The sequence below is a fragment of the Hippocampus zosterae genome, chromosome 3 (assembly GCF_025434085.1).
Source record: "Hippocampus zosterae strain Florida chromosome 3, ASM2543408v3, whole genome shotgun sequence".
Classification (NCBI taxonomy): Eukaryota; Metazoa; Chordata; class Actinopteri; order Syngnathiformes; family Syngnathidae; genus Hippocampus; species Hippocampus zosterae.
This window is the reverse complement of record NC_067453.1, coordinates 2,652,501-2,669,341: the sequence shown is the minus strand read 5'-3', so window position 1 is coordinate 2,669,341 and position 16,841 is coordinate 2,652,501. Positions and strand designations below refer to the sequence as shown.

General features: G+C 48.2%; 1 protein-coding gene across 1 annotated transcript in view; it reads right to left on the bottom strand.

Annotated features, from left to right (window-relative positions):
• cfdp1 (craniofacial development protein 1) overlaps positions 1–8,652 on the bottom strand; it is a 35,781-nt gene extending 27,129 nt beyond the window's left edge. Inside the window, exon 1 of the mRNA XM_052060952.1 lies at positions 8,253–8,652. Within this exon, the coding sequence (XP_051916912.1) occupies positions 8,253–8,637 (385 nt within the window). The 5' untranslated portion in view covers positions 8,638–8,652. The remainder of the gene's footprint in view (positions 1–8,252) is intronic.
• Positions 8,653–16,841: the final 8,189 nt, after the last annotated feature.

Below are 16,841 nucleotides of genomic sequence, written 5' to 3'. Positions count from 1 at the left end.
GGGTCGGGTGCAATGTGAGCTGGGCGGCAGCCAAAGGCGGGGACCCTGGCGGTCCGATCCTCGGCTGCAGAAGCTAGCTCTTGGGACATGGAATGTCACCTCTCTGGCAGGGAAGGAAACCGAGCTGGTGTGTGAGGCAGATAATTTCCGACTGGATATAGTCGGACTTGCCTCCACACACAGCCTGGGTTCTGGTACCAGTTCTCTCGAGAGGGGCTGGACTCTCTACCACTCTGGAGTTGCTCACGGTGAGAGGCGCAGAGCAGGTGTGGGCATACTCATTGCCCCCCGGCTCAGTGCCTGTACATTGGGGTTCACACCGGTAGACGAGAGGGTTGCCTCCCTCCGCCTTCGGGTGGGTGGACGGGTCCTGACTGTTGTTTGTGCATATGCACCCGAAGTTGACGGCGGCAGTCTCGCTGCTGCGGGGGCAGTTAGCCGACCGAGCCAAGCCGGCTAACGCATGATGGTCGATGGATCGGCCGGCGTTTCTGGATGGCCGACGGGAGGAAGACCAGAAGGAGATGATGGTGTTGGATCGGTTGAGGCAGAAGCCCCGATGAGACCCCCGATGAATATATTTCCGGGAAGGAAAGCGAACGATGTCCGGGAGCCGGTGTAGAGCAGGAGGAGGGCCCAGCCATTGGAAGCGCAGCCGAAGGAGCTCGGCCACCGAGTACTGGAGCAGACCCTTGACAGGTCGATGGAGGAGCGACAGGTTGACAGGTAGGACGCTGAGACGCCGGGACGAAACAGTCGAAGATAGTTGAGAGTGCGAGGCAGGCGTGAATGGGGGCTGGGTGGAATGACTGTGAGATGATGATAGTGATTCCATGCGAAACAGTAAAACAATGGAGCGTAAAAACACCGTAAAACACCAAAGTTTGTGGGAGAGCAGCGGCAGCCAAAACGCCAGCGTTCACTCTACCCGGAAGTCCCAGAATGAACGCTCTCCAGTGCAATGCGACTCTCTTCCCCGCACTTCTTTCAGGAGGTTCTCCCGAGTGTTGGCGCACCGGTCTTGGATATCATCAACAGCAGCCTCTCTTCTGGTGTAGTTCCCCAACAGTTTAAACATGCTGTTGTCCAACCCTTGATCAAGAAACCTGGTGTTGATCCAGATGTGCTGTCAAGTTTCAGGCCCATTTCCAAACTGCCTTTCATTTCCAAAATTCTGGAAAAAATGGTGCACATGCAGTTGAAACTTTTCTTGGATGAACATAACATCTTGGAGGTCTTCCAGTCAGGTTTCAAGACGATGCACAGCACGGAGTCAGCCCTGTTACGCGTTTCTAATGACATCCTCCTGGCAAATGACTCTGGAGACCACGTGTGTCTGGTTTTATTGGACTTAACTGCAGCATTTGATACAGTGGATCACAGTATTCTGCTGACTCGTTTGCAGCACTATGTGGGAATTGGCGGCAGTGCTCTTGAGTGGTTTAGGTCCTATCTAGCTGACAGGACCTTTTGTGGCAGCCTTGGTTGCTCTGAGTCACGCACTGCTCCCCTGTCATGTGGTGTTCCACAGGGCTCAATTCTGGGGCCTTTGCTGTTCTCGCTCTATCTGCTCCCATTGGGTTCCATCTTAAGGAAACATGGTATTCCCTTCCACTGCTATGCAGATGACTTCCAGATCTATGTCCCACTGAGCAAGAAAGACACCTTCACATTAAGGCCAGTCCTATCCTGTCTGGAAGAAATCAAAACCTGGATGGCACAACATTTCTTGAGATTCAACGAAAAGAAGACCGAGGTGATATTGTTTGGTCCCAGTGGCCCTTGTACATTCCATCCTGTAGACTCGGGCCCCCTGTCCCCTAATCTTAAGTCAACAGTCTCAAACCTGGGCCTTAAACTGGACAGTGATTTCAAACTCGATCGGCAAATTGGTGCCGTTGTTAAATCCAGCTTCTTTCACCTTAGACAGCTGGCCAAAATTAAACCTCTCCTCTCACATGAACACTTTGAGACAGTAATTCATGCCTTTGTCACATCCCGGCTTGATTACTGCAATGCCTTTACTTTGGAATCAGCCAGTCCTCCATTAAGCGCCTTCAGCTTGTCCAGAATGCCGCTGCTCGCCTCTTGACTGGTACTCATAAGAGGGAGCACATCACGCCTACTCTGGCATTCCTTCACTAGCTCCTCATTCATTTTTGAGTTATTTTCAAGGTCCTCCTCTTTGTTTTCAAATCTCTGAATAATCTCGCACCACCTTACCTCTCTGAGCTCATCCGCCCCGACACACCTGCCCGACGCCTCAAGTCTGTGGACAAGACATGATTAAAAATACCAAGAACTAAACTGAGGCTCAGAGGGGATCAAGCCTTTTCTTTTGCTGGTCCCTCTCTCTGGAATGACCTCCCACTGAACATTCGGCAAGCCTCCTCGCTGCCCATCTTCAAAACCCTCCTCAAAACTCACTTGTATTCTTTGGCATTCAACTCAGCATGACTTAGATTTGTTCTTGGTTTTACTGTTTGGTGCTTTCTACCGCCTTTATTACCGATTTGTCTTACTGTTTACTGTGCATGTTAAATTGCTCCATGCCAGCACTTTGTATGCAGCGATGGCTGTTTGAAAGTCCTCTATAAATACAGGTGACTTGACTTGACTTCTCCTCTGTGAGCCGTCACCTTACCGTGGTGGAGGGGTTTGCGTGTCCCAATGATCCTCGGAGCTAAGTTGTCTGGGGCTTTATGCCCCTGGCAGGGTCACCCATAGCAAACAGGTTCTAGGTGAGGGGCCAGACAAAGAATGGCTCATAGACCCTTATGATGAATACAATAGATGGACCAAGGTTTCCCTTGCCCGGACGCGGGTCACCGGGGCCCCACTCTGGAGCCAGGCCTGGAGGTGGGGCTCATTGGCAAGCGCCTGGTGGCCGGGCCTACACCCATGGGGCCCGGCCGGGCACAGCCCGAAGAGGCAACGTGGGTCCCCCATCCCATGGGCTCACCACCCATGAGAGAGGCCAAAGGGGTCGGGTGCAATGTGAGCTGGGCGGCAGCCAAAGGCGGGGACCCTGGCGGTTCGATCCTCGGCTGCAGAAGCTAGCTCTTGGGACATGGAATGTCACTTCTCAGGCAGGGAAGGAGCCCGAGCTGGTGTGTGAGGCAGAGAATTTCCGACTGGATATAGTCGGACTTGCCTCCACACACAGCCTGGGTTCTGGTACCAGTTCTCTCGAGAGGGGTTGGACTCTCTTCCACTCTGGAGTTGCTCACGGTGAGAGGCGCAGAGCAGGTGTGGGCATACTCATTGCCCCCCGGCTCAGTGCCTGTCCATTGGGGTTCACACCGGTAGACGAGAGGGTTGCCTCCCTCCGCCTTCGGGTGGGTGGACGGGTCCTGACTGTTGTTTGTGCATATGCACCAAACAGCAGCTCAGCATACCCACCCTTTTTGGAGTCCTTGGAGGGTGTGCTGGAGAGTACTCCTGCTGGGGACTCCCTTGTTCTGCTGGGGGACTTCAATGCTCACGTGGGCAATGACAGCGAGACCTGGAGGGGTGTGATTGGGAGGAACGGCCCCCCCGATCAGAACTCGAGTGGTGTTTTGTTATTGGACTTCTGTGCTCGCCACGGATTGTCCATAACGAACACCTTGTTCAAACATAAGGGTGTCCATATGTGCACTTGGCACCAGGACACCCTAGGCCGCAGTTCGATGATCGACTTTGTAGTTGTATCATCGGATTTGCGGCCGCATTTTCTGGACACTCGGGTGAAGAGAGGGGCGGAGCTGTCAACTGATCACCACCTGGTGGTGAGTAGGCTCCGATTATGGGGGAAGATGCCGGTCCGTCCTGGCAGACCCAAACGTATTGTGAGGGTTATTGGGAGCGTCTGGCGGAATCCCCTGTCAGAAAGAGTTTCAACTACCACCTTCGACAGAGCTTTTCCCATGTTCCGGGGGAGGGGCGGGGGACATTGAGCCCGAGTGGACCATGTTCCGTGCCTCTATTGTTGAGGCGGCCAATCTGAGTTGTGGCCGTAAGGTGGTTGGTGCCTGTCGTGGTGGCAACCCCCGTACTCGCTGGTGGACACCAGCAGTAAGGGATGCCGTCAAGCTGAAGAAGGAGTCCTATCGAGCCTTTATGGCCTGTGGGACCCCAGAGGCAGCTGACGGGTATCGACTGGCCAAGCGGAACACAGCTTCGGTGGTCGCCGAGGCAAAAACCCGAGCGTGGGAAGAGTTTGGTGAGGCCATGGAAGCCGACTTCCGGACGGCTTCGAGGAAATTCTGGTCCACCATATGACGTCTCAGGAGGGGGAAGCAGTGCACAACTAACACTGTGTACAGTGGGGATGGGGCGCTGCTGACTTCGACTCGGAACATTGTGAACCGGTGGGCAGAGTACTTCGAAGACCTCCTCAACTCCACCAACACGTCTTCCTTGGAGGAAGCAGAGCCCGGGGACTCTGAGGTGGGCTCTCCCATCTCTGTGGCTGAAGTGACCGATGTGGTTAAAAAGCTCCTCGGTGGCAAGGCCCCAGGGGTGGATGAGATCCGCCCGGAGTTCCTCAAGGCTCTGGATGTTGTGGGGCTGTCCTGGTTGACACGCCTCTGCAATATCGCGTGGTCAACAGGGAGAGTGCCTCTGGATTGGCAGACCGGGATGGTAGGCCCTCTTTTTAAAAAGGGGGACTGGAGGGTGTGTTCCGACTATAGAGGGATCACACTCCTCAGCCTCCCTGGTAAGGTCTTTTCAGGGGTGCTGGAGAGGAGGGTCCGTCAGGAAGTCGAGATTGAGGAGGAGCAGTGTGGTCTTCGTCCCGGCTGTGGAACAGTGGACCAGCTCTACACCCTTAGCAGGGTCCTCGAGGGTATGTGGGAATTCGCCCATCCAGTCTACATGTGTTTTGTGGACTTGGAGAAGGCGTTTGACCGTGTCCCTCGGGGAGTTCTGTGGGGGGTGCTTCGAGGGTATGGGGTACCGAACCCCCTGATACGGGCTGTTCGGTCACAGTCTCCCAGGACATGAAGTGGGAAGTCAACACCATCTCCATCCTGAAAAGGGCCCGGCAGCGGATGTACTTCCTGAGGCTGCTGAGGAAGCATGGCCTGCCACAGGAGGTGGTACGACAGTTCTACACGGCAGTCATCGAATCAATCCTGTGTTCTTCCATCACGTTTTGGTTTGGGGCCGCCACAAAAAAGGACAAAATCCGACTTCAACGGACAGTTAGGACGGCAGAAAAAAATCGTTGGCACCGCCCGACCCACTGTTGAGGACTTGCACACTGCAAGAATCAACACAAGGGCACGTAAAATCCTCCTGGATCCCCCGCACCCTGCCCACCACCTTTTTCAGCCACTCCCCTCAGGCAGACGCTACAGATCCATGCACACCAAATCCAGTAGACACTTAAACAGCTTCTTCCCTCTAGCCATTAACTCCTTAAACAGTCACTGACATAGTCACTCTTCTTGCACCACAAAATGGTACTACAAAACTACTGGTATACTCTAAAATGGTCCAATGATTTTGTTGTTTACGATGATACTAGTGCAGCGTGTTATACCGGAGACAAATTCCTTGTGTGTTCTACATACTTGGCCAATAAAGATGATTCTGATTCTATACCACCGATGTCAGAGTTTGGTTCACATTGCCGGCAGGAAGTCGGAATCGTTTCCAGTGGGGGTAGGACTCCGCCATGGCTGCCCTTTGTCACCGATTCTGTTCATAACCTTTATGGACAGAATTTCTAGGCGCAGCCGAAGCGTTGAGGGGGTCCGTTTTGGGGGCCTCAGTATTGCATCCCTGCTTTGTGCAGATGATGTGGTGCTGTTGGCTCCTTCAAACAGGTCTCTCCAACTCTCACTGGAGCGTTTCGCAGCCGAGTGTGAAGCGGTTGGGATGAAGATCAGCACCTCCAAATCTGAAACCATGGTCCTCAGTCGAAAAAGGGTGGAGTGCCCCCTCCGGGTCGGGGAGGAGATCTTGCCCCAAGTGGAGGAGTAAAGTATCTTGGAGTCTTGTTCACGAGTGGGGGCAGAAGGGAGCGGGAGATCGACAGGCGGATCGGTGCAGCATCTGCTGTGATGCGGACGTTGTATCGGTCTGTCGTGGTGAAGAAGGAGCTGAGCCAAAGGGCGAAGCTCTCAATTTACCGGTCGATCTACGTTCCAACCCTCATCTATGGTCACGAGCTATGGGTCGTGACCGAAAGAACGAGATCCCGGTTACAAGCGGCCAAAATGAGTTTTCTCCGCAGGGTGTCCGGGCTCTCCCTTAGAGATAAGGTGAGAAGCTCGGTCATCTGGGAGGGGCTCAGAGTCGAGCCGCTTCTCCTCCATATCGAGAGGAGCCAGATGAGGTGGCTTGGGCATCTGATTCGGATGCCTCCTGAGCGCCTCCCCGGTGAGGTGTTCCGGTCATGCCCCACCGGGAGGAGACCCCGAGGAAGACCCAGGACACGCTGGAGAGACTATGTCACCCAGCTGGCCTGGGAACGCCTCGGGATCCCCCGGGGAGAGCTGGAAGAAGTAGCTAGGGAGAGGGAAGTCTGGGCTTCCCTGCTAAAGCTGTTTCCCCCGCGACCCGGCCCCGGATAAGCGGTAGATGATGGATGGATGGAGATAAAGGGCAGAGGAAAGCCGTTGTAGTGGATGTAGCGGTCCCAAGTGATGGAAACACCAGGAAGAAGGAACATGAGAAACTCGAGAAATACCAAGGGCTCAGAGAGGAGCTGGAGAGAGCCTGGAAGGTAAAGGTGACAGTCGTGCCGGTGGTGGTCGGAGCACTCGGGGCAGTGACACCCAAACTAGATGCGTGGTTGCAACAGATCCCGGGAACAACATCGGACATCTCAGTCCAGAAATGTGCAGTGCTGGGAACAGCAAGGATACTGCGCAGAACCCTCAAGCTTCCTGGCTTCTGGTTGAGGACCCGAGCTGAATGAGGCACGGACACCACCCGAGGGGTGAGATATATATATATATATATATATAGGCAATACTATTTAACTATTCTTAATTCTCATCGCAAACAAATTTTTGCGTGATTGATTTGATCTTTTTTGATGATTAACCCCTGCTGATCCTTACCCGAACCACAACCTTGATGGAGCTTATCCCAGCTGTCTTCGGGCACTAGGGCACATATAAACAAATAATTCGCACTCACACCTAGGGACAATTTAGAGTTGTCAATTTAAAGTGTTCCATTACCTGCAACGCATGTTTTTGGAATGTGGGAGGAAACCAGAGTACAGTAGTCGGAGAAAACCCACGCAGGTACAGGGGAGCCAAATCCCCACAGGAAGGCCAGAGCTCGTACCGCGCACCTTGGCACTGTGAGCCCTGTGTGCTTTGGGGCCCTAATCATCCATCCATTTTCTGATCCGCTTTATCCTCACAAGGGCCGCGGGGTGTGCTGGAGCCTATCCGATCAGTCTTCGGCTCAGTAGACGGGGGACAACCTGAACCGGAAGCCAACCAATCAAAGGGCACACAGAGACGGACAACCAGCCGCGCTCACACTCACACCTTAGGACAATGTTGAGTGTTCAATCAGCCCGTCATGCATGTTTTTGGAATGCGGGAGGAAAGCCACGCAGTCACGGGGAGAACATGCCAATTCCTCACAGGAAGGCCGGCGCTCGTACCCTGCACCTCGGCACTGTGAGGCCTGTGTGCTAAGGGGCCCTAATCATTTCAGCAATTATTTTTTGTTTCACAAGCTCCATTGAAATTGCTGAATTGCATAACTGTTCAAATGTTCAATAAACACGTGAAACAAAACAGTTAATGTACAACTCCCGACAGGCTGCTGGAAATTATAAACATAGTTTAAAAATAATAATGCAAATAATAAAAAGGTACAGAAAGGTATCTGAACCCGTTACGCGATGGAAATAAGAGTCAGCTTGGTGCGAACCGCTCTCCCCACTACCCCACGATCTGGCACACTTCGACCGGAAGATGTATGGAAAGATAAACTAAATGTCAAGGACTGTTTGTGTCATCAAGACAGAATTTAATAACATTCAGAACTTCATTAATTTGCCGTCCTAATTTTAGGGAGGAAACCTGGAAACACACAACGATGCATTAGCATAGGGATATCAATTTCGTCGTGGTCACAAGGGTGCAAAAGCTTTTCAGTTACATGAACAGATGAATTCTTACGATCTATAATGCCCACCTGTTAATGACGTACAGTTTAACAAAGACCAAAGTGCACTCATAAATGCTCAAATACACAGACACCATCGTGGTTGCAGGCTGCGCTGTTCTCACCTGATGGAACGTAATCTGCATCCTCACTGGATAAATACCCATCAGAGTCACTGTCAGTATAGTTCATCGCAGGAGATGATTTGAAAGGCGATGCAAGCGTTAAAACAACGTCTCTCAATACTATAATAATAACAATAACTACAAACAATAAACGCAGAATGTTTCGTCTTTCATTCGCGACGCCACAACGAAGGAAATATGAACTATTATACTCCAACGGATGCACTACATTCTTCTTCTTCTTCTTCTTCTTCTTCTTCTTCTTCTTCTTCTTCTTGTTCTTCTTTTTCTTCTTCTTCTTCTTCTTCTTCTTCTTCTTCTTGTTCTTCTTCTTCTTCTTCTTCTTCTTCTCTTTCTTGTAATGCACACTACTGCCACCTACCATAATGGATGCAAACTTTATTATTGTTCTTTAACTGTATTAATTGAAGGAACAAATACAATATAATACATCTTTATTTATACAGCGCTTTAACAACAGATGCAGCTGTAACAAAGTACTTTTTTATATAAAATAGTTAACAAACAACAACAAAATAATCTAACACAACACATAAAACAAAAATAAAACATGATACATGTGTGTGGATATTTATACAATATTTACTAATACTAATATGTGTGTGTGTGTGTGTGTGTGTGTGTGTGTGTGTGTGTGTGTGTGTATATATATATATATATATATATATATATATATATACCTCGAACTGGCAACAAGGAAAGCGGCTACGGCCAAATACCTCCAGCGAGTGAGGCAAGTCCTAAGAAGCCAGCTCAATGGCAAGACTAAGACCCGGGCAATAAACAGCTATGCCCTGCCAGTGATCAGATACCCTGCAGGAATAATAAGGTGGCCAAAGGAAGAGATTCAGACCACGGACGTTAAGACCCGAAAGCTCTTAACCATGCATGGAGGGTTCCATCCCAAATCCAGCACCCTGAGACTGTACGCAAGCCGAAAGGAAGGAGGCCGGGGACTAGTGAGTGTGAGAGCCACTGTCCAGGATGAAACATCCAAGCTCCATGAATACATCAAGGAGAAGGCTCCAACGGATGACGTACTCAGAGAATGTCTCAGACAATGGGGAACAGAAGATGAGGCGCTGGAAGAGGGACCATCATGGGAGGACAAGCCCCTACACGGGATGTACCACCGGACCATAACTGAAGTGGCTGATCTCAAGAAGTCCTATCAGTGGCTAGAGAGGGCTGGCCTGAAGGACAGCACAGAGGCACTCATCCTGGCTGCTCAGGAACAGGCATTGAGCACCAGAGCCATCGAGGCCCAGATATACCACACCAGACAAGACCCAAGGTGTAGGTTGTGCAAAGAGGCACCTGAGACGATCCAACACATAACTGCAGGGTGTAAGATGCTGGCAGGGAAAGCCTACATGGAACGCCATAACCAGGTTGCTGGCATAGTCTACCGAAACATCTGTGCGGAGTATGGACTGGAAACCCCAAGGTCAAAATGGGAAACACCTCCGAAGGTGGTGGAGAATGACAGAGCGAAGATCCTGTGGGACTTCCAGATCCAGACTGACAAGATGGTAATGGCGAACCAACCAGATATCGTGATCATAGATAAAGGGCAGAGGAAAGCCGTTGTAGTGGATGTAGCGGTCCCAAGTGATGGAAACATCAGGAAGAAGGAACATGAGAAACTCGAGAAATACCAAGGGCTCAGAGAGGAGCTGGAGAGAGCCTGGAAGGTAAAGGTGACAGTCGTGCCTGTGGTGGTCGGAGCACTCGGGGCAGTGACCCCCAAACTAGATGAGTGGTTGCAACAGATCCCTGGAACAACATCGGACATCTCAGTCCAGAAATGTGCAGTGCTGGGAACAGCAAGGATACTGCGCAGAACCCTCAAGCTTCCTGGCCTCTGGTAGAGGACCCGAGCTGAATGAGGGACGGACACCACCCAAGGGGTGAGATGAGGATTTTTTTTTTATATATATATATATATTAGAGCTGTCAAACGATTAAAATATTTAATCTAATTAAAACTGCAACTGTCATAACTCAAATGAACTAAAAAATTAATCGTGATTACTCACATTTTTGTCGTTTATGAATTTCCTTTTACATTTTTTGTCCTATTTTGTCCCCATTTTAATGCTCTCATCAACATGGAATCATGAATCAGTTTTCTGTGCCAAATGCAAATATTTATATATATATATTTAAATAACCATTTCGATTTTCAACTTTACGTGAACAATTTTTCACTTGGTGCAGTTATTCACACATAATCTCTCACACAATATTACTGTCCATCAATAACGGTGAAAAAAATATTTTGTCACACAACAGCTGCTATAACAGCTTTTTTTATGAAATCAAAACAGAGCAATATAACATTATAAAGTGTACATCTAAGGTACACTAGTTCTCAGCCTATAATGGATTTAAACCATGGTTGCATACTTCGTTTTTCTCAAGTTTGCTTTCAACACAGCAGTCTGTTTCTGTATGTTTGTTGAAGAATAACAAGACACCAGACACCAGTGCTCATTATGTGCCGCTGTAGTCGAAACTGCCGGCCGTACAAACAAGCACACCCACTTCCCCCGTGCTGCAGGGGCAAACCATTCTGGAAGGGGGGGTTCACTCCCCCTAACACAGTCAGGCTATGTTGATTTTGTTGGTCCTTCTTGCGCGGAAGTCTCTCTACGGTTTTGTGTAGACCTCATTTCGAATGACTAAGCTTGGTTCGATGACAACACTGGAGACGTTTTACTTTCGCTCGGTCGCTACCGCCGTAGCGCACTGTCGCTGTCAGTCGAACACAGAGAAGCTCCACCCGCTCTATTTATATGGACATAGACCACTGTAACCTTCCACACAAAATAGTTCCAAACAAGTAACAATCGCGTCAGTGGCATACATCGTATACCTGTATGTTACAGAGAGAGAGAGAGAAGAACAGATAACTTTGGTCTTGTCAGTGGAGCAAGTAAACTTTCCATTCATAAACTCTAAGTATCCCTTTTCGGTGTCTCGCACTGCCGTGGCTGGCAAAACAGAGATGGGCGTGGACTTCTGCAGCGCGCTTGTTGTTTTGTTTCTGGTGTATTTATAGAGCAACGTAACATCCGCTTGTGACGTGTGCCGCGTTAATCTCGTGAGAAAAAATTTAATCCCGTTAAATTCATTTAAATTAATGGCAATAAAAACTGACAGCTCTAATATATATATATATATAGTTCCCAGCACTGCACATTTCTGGACTGAGATGTCCGATGTTGTTCCCGGGATCTGTTCCAACCACTCATCTAGTTATAGGGTCACTGCCCTGAGTGCTCCGACCACCACAGGCACAACTGTCACCTTTACCTTCCAGGCTCTCTCCAGCTCCTCTCTGAGCCCTTGGTATTTCTCGAGTTTCTCGTGTTCCTTCTTTCTGATGTTTCCATCATTTGGGACCGCTACATCCACTACAACGGCTTTCCTCTGCCCTTTATCTATGATCACGATATCTGGTTGGTTCGCCATTACCCTCTTGTCAGTCTGGATCTGGAAGTCCCACAGGATCTTCACTCTGTCATTCTCCACCACCTTCGGAGGTGTCTCCCAACTTCAGTTATGGTCCAGTGGTACATCCCGTGTAGGAGCTTGTCCTCCCATGATGGTCCCTCTTCCAGCGCCTCATCTTCTGTTCCCCATTGTCTGAGACATTCTCTGAGTACGTCATCCGTTGGAGCCTTCTCCTTGATGTATTCATGGAGCTTGGATGTTTCATCCTGGACAGTGGCTCTCACACTCACTAGTCCCCGGCCTCTTTCCTTTCGGCTTGCGGTCAGTCTCAGGGTGCTGGATTTGGGATGGAACCCTCCATGCATGGTTAGGAGCTTTTGGGTCTTAACGTCCGTGGTCTGAATCTCTTCCTTTGGCCACCTTATTATTCCTGCAGGGTATCTGATCACTGGCAGGGCATAGCTGTTTATTGCCCGGGTCTTATTCTTGCCATTGAGCTGGCTTCTTAGGACTTGCCTCACTCGCTGGAGGTATTTGGCCGTAGCCACTTTCCTTGTTGCCAGTTCGAGGTTGCCATTGGCTTGTGGTATACCGATGTACTTGTAGCTGTCCTCAATGTCTGCTATTGCTCCTTCACCCCTTCAGTGCGGACTACCTTTCCTCTCTTAGTCACCAACCGACTACATTTCTCAAGCCCGAATGACATCCCGATGTCGCTGCTGTAGATCCTGGTTGTGTTGATCAGGGAGTCTATGTCCCTTTCGCTCTTAGCTTAATGTCATCCATGTAGAGGAGGTGACTGATTGTAGCTCCATTTCTGAGGCGGTATCCATAGCCTGTCTTGGTGATTACTTGGCTTAGGGGGTTCAGTCCTATGCAGAACAGCAGTGGGGAGAGTGCATCAGGTTGGTATATTCCACATTTGATGGACACTTGGGTAAGTGGCTTGCCATTGTCTTCAAGTGTGGTTTTCCACATACTCATCGAGTTCGCAACGAAGGCTCTTAGGGTCCTGTTCACCTTATACAACTCCATGCATTCAGTAATCCATTTATGTGGCATCGAGTCATAGACTTTCTTGTAATCAATCCAGGCTGTGCACAGGTTGGTATGTCGGGACCTGCAGTCTTGTGCGACTGTTCTGTCAACCAGGAGCTGATGTTTGGCTCCTCTTGTATGTCTACCAATGCCCTTCTGTGCTTCGCTCATGTATTGGTCCATGTGTCCACTTATCTTAGCCACAATGATGCCTGACATGAGCTTCCATGTTGTGGAGAGACAGGTTATTGGCCGATAGTTGGATGGGGCTGCATCCTTCGAGGGATCCTTCATGATCAGGATCGTTCGCCTTTCAGTTAGCCATCCTGGTTGAGTCTCATCCCTCAGTAGCTGGTTCATTTGTGCTGCTAGGTGCTCATGGAGTGCTGTGAGTTTCTTTAGCCAGTAGGTGTGGACTGGTGCTGTCCAGTTCTTCATATCTGAGACTCTCTAGTGTATGTCTGCCACTGTTATGGTAACTGGGTTCTGTGCTCCTCTCTCAGGGCCACCAGCCATTGTGCACTACTGTTATGAGCAACCTCCTTCTCCCATATGCCTTTCCAGTACATTTCAGTTTCCAGTCTTGGTGGGTCAGCTCTGTTGTTTGGATCCTGCCACGGAGCATACACTCTGTGCAGGTTTTGTTGCGAACAGCCTGTTTATTCATCTGGGCTCATTCTCTTTCGTGTACCGCTTTAGGCGGCTGGACAAGGCTTGGAGCCTTTGTTTGGCAGTTTCGAGTGCTTCAGGTATGGTCAGCGGATGTACCTCTCGGGTATCAGCCTTTTCATCACACCTCTCTGGGCCTGATCTTAGCCTCCAACCGTCTTCTCCATGGTCGGTACCGTATCTCATGGCTTCCATGGTTGCTCTTACAGCCAAGCATCTCAAGGATCACTGATGCTGAAGCGTATATCAGCTCATTGGTTTCCGTGATCGTTACGGTACGGATCACCCTCAGTGCTGCATTCACACTTTCCATGAGACTTTCAGGTGGTACTTCACCGTTGTATTCGGTTTCTAGGTTGCCCAGCTTTCATTCTCGCCATGATCTTGGCTTTCAGGTCAGTTGCTGCCTCGCTCAGCATTTCATTCATTGGGGCTGTCCTCCCAATCTCATCATCTGCATTCATTGGGGCTTGAATTCCGATCTCTGGTATGACCTCCTCCTCTGATCTGGCAGCCTGGGGCCCTTCACCATGGGTTATACCTCATCAATCTCAAGTTATGACAGCAGTTGCTGTTTGTGGATGTTGGAACACTGAGCTACTAGTTGTTTTGTGGTCAACCGTGACTGTGGGTTTCGAAGTAACCATTTAGCCCACATTCTCTGCATGTAACCCCTCTGACTAGGGTTGCTTGAGTAGTAGCATTCCAACAGAGCCATGTTATCTCATCTCGTCCATCTCCGCTTTGTTCCAGTAGCCCATTTTTCATCAAGGTGCTCTGGTTCCCCAGCACCTGACGCAGACCTTGTTTGGCCGGGCGACGTCTGAGCTGGCATGTCATTGATTTTATTGTAATCATAATATAAATTATTATATATAATATATAATATATAAATAATAATATAATATATAATTATAATTATATATATACCTATATATATATCTATATCAGGGGTGTCCAAACTTTTTGCCAAGGGGGCCAGATTTTATGTGGTAAAATGTCGGGGGGCCGACCTTGGCTGACATTCTTTACATTGAACAACAATATTGTTCAACAAATTTTAGTAAGCCAGTCAGTTTCACATTTCCATTTTTATTTTAATTTCAACAATCTTAAGAATTTCTTTTGGTTCATTTGAAACAGGTATATCACATGCAACTGCTTATTCACTTGACTTTTTCTTAAACAGAAGTCTCCTGAGTGCAAATTGATTGATTTGAAACATAAAAAGTATCACCATGACTTTTCAATAGTCACAAAACCTTTGACTCGAACAACAAGGAAATGAACAAGCAATACACATATCCACAACTGCAAGGATCATTTGAAATATGACTGAATATATCAGTCAATATAAACACGGAGTGATGTCTTGTTAACTCGTGAGTGATGCCCTCTAGTGTCTAAATGCTATTACTCATTTAGTGAATGCTATTACTCATTTAGCCACTAGAGGGAAGCAGTACTCTATGAAACATCACTCACCAGTCTACGAGACCTCAGTCAATGCAACACGTGTTCCATTGCGCCCAACCTGCGGGCCAGACAGCACTGATTTTATGACAGGGGCCGAGGGCCGGATGAAATTCGACCGCGGGCCGGGTTTGGCCCGCGGGCCGGACTTTGGACATGCCTGATCTATATCTATCTATCTATCTATCTATCTATCTATCTATCTATCTATCTATCTATCTATCTATCTATCTATCTATCTATATATGGATTTATATATAAATCTATATAATATCTATAATATCTATTATAGATATGATCTATTATTAGATATATAATATCTATATATCTATCTATATATATATGGATTTATATATAAATCTATCTATATAATATCTATAATATCTATAGATAGATAGATAGATAGATAGATAGATAGATAGATAGATAGATAGATAGATAGATAGATAGATAGATAGATAGATAGATAGATAGATAGATAGATGGAGGGCAGAGGAAAGCCGTTGTAGTGGATGTAGCGGTCCAAAGTGATGGAAACATCAGAAAGAAGGAACACGAGAAACTCGAGAAATACCAAGGGCTCAGAGAGGAGCTGGAGAGAGCCTGGAAGGTAAAGGTGACAGTCGTGCCTGTGGTGGTCGGAGCACTCGGGGCAGTGACCCCCAAACTAGATGAGTGGTTGCAACAGATCCCGGGAACAACATCGGACATCTCAGTCCAGAAATGTGCAGTGCTGGGAACAGCAAGGATACTGCGCAGAACCCTCAAGCTTCCTGGCCTCTGGTAGAGGACCCGAGCTGAATGAGGGACGGACACCACCCGAGGGGGGGTGAGACGAGGATTTTTTTTTTTTTTTATATATGCATATCACAAAAATACCCATACTGCAACAGATTCCCATGTTTGTTTGAGTTTGAGTTTGTTTATTGACCATAAATTATATACAGTAATAATTTGACAGAATATAAGGTAGATAAAAAAGTAAAAAGAAAGAAATCAGTCTTCATTCAACACAGTTATTATGTTCAAGGGACTAGGAAGAAGTAAAAAACATATCTAGTCCTACCCCATTATGTGTTTATATCTACTAAATCATTTTTATATCGTATATAGTACAGTAAATATTCCCATCCCCAGGATTCTATAGAAAGGAATATCCTTCACCCGAAATAAAAAACTATGTATTAACATTCTGACTACGATATTACGTGTTACCGGAAGTTGCGTAAGCGGAAATTCCACTATCCGTAACTCAGATGGAGGTGTAATGCCGCGGGAGCTTAAATACACGCAACGCCCACCCGATGCGACGGAAAAGACTGACGCTGAAACTAATTTTCATTTCACATTTTTCGATCATCAGATTCTAAACGACGACGTGTAAGCGCCTTTTTATTGGCGTACGTTTTACTGTAATTGTGAATGATTTAAACTTTATTCACTTACATCATGTAGATCATCGCATCGAAACGTAGAAGTCTTATTTTTTTTCCAAGATGGCACCCGAGTAGGCAGCCGTCGGCAAGTGCTCTTCAAGAGCCTTGCGTTTTTGTTGTTTTTGTCTTTTCTTTTGTCATATGGTCTTGTTGTTATGTCGTGTGGACCTGATGTGGATTGTTTTCAGCATTTTTGGCCACAACATTCATCAAAGAAGAAGAATCTGTGCTTGATGGTTGCACCTTCTCAGCAGCACGTACAGTATGTACCGGCACAATTTTTTTTGATTGGGAGGAATGTCGATGTCATTAAACTGTCGTTTCTGGACAGTCCCGGGGCGATTGTGTTTTGCGCCTGTAATGGGCAGCATTTTCACAGCCCCGCTTTGTTCACCAGAAAGGTCAGTGCTGTTGGACAGTCTGCGGCTGGATGGATGCATGGCTTGAGGAGCCAACGATGAGACGAAAGGAGCGTCAGCGCAGAGCGCTGATG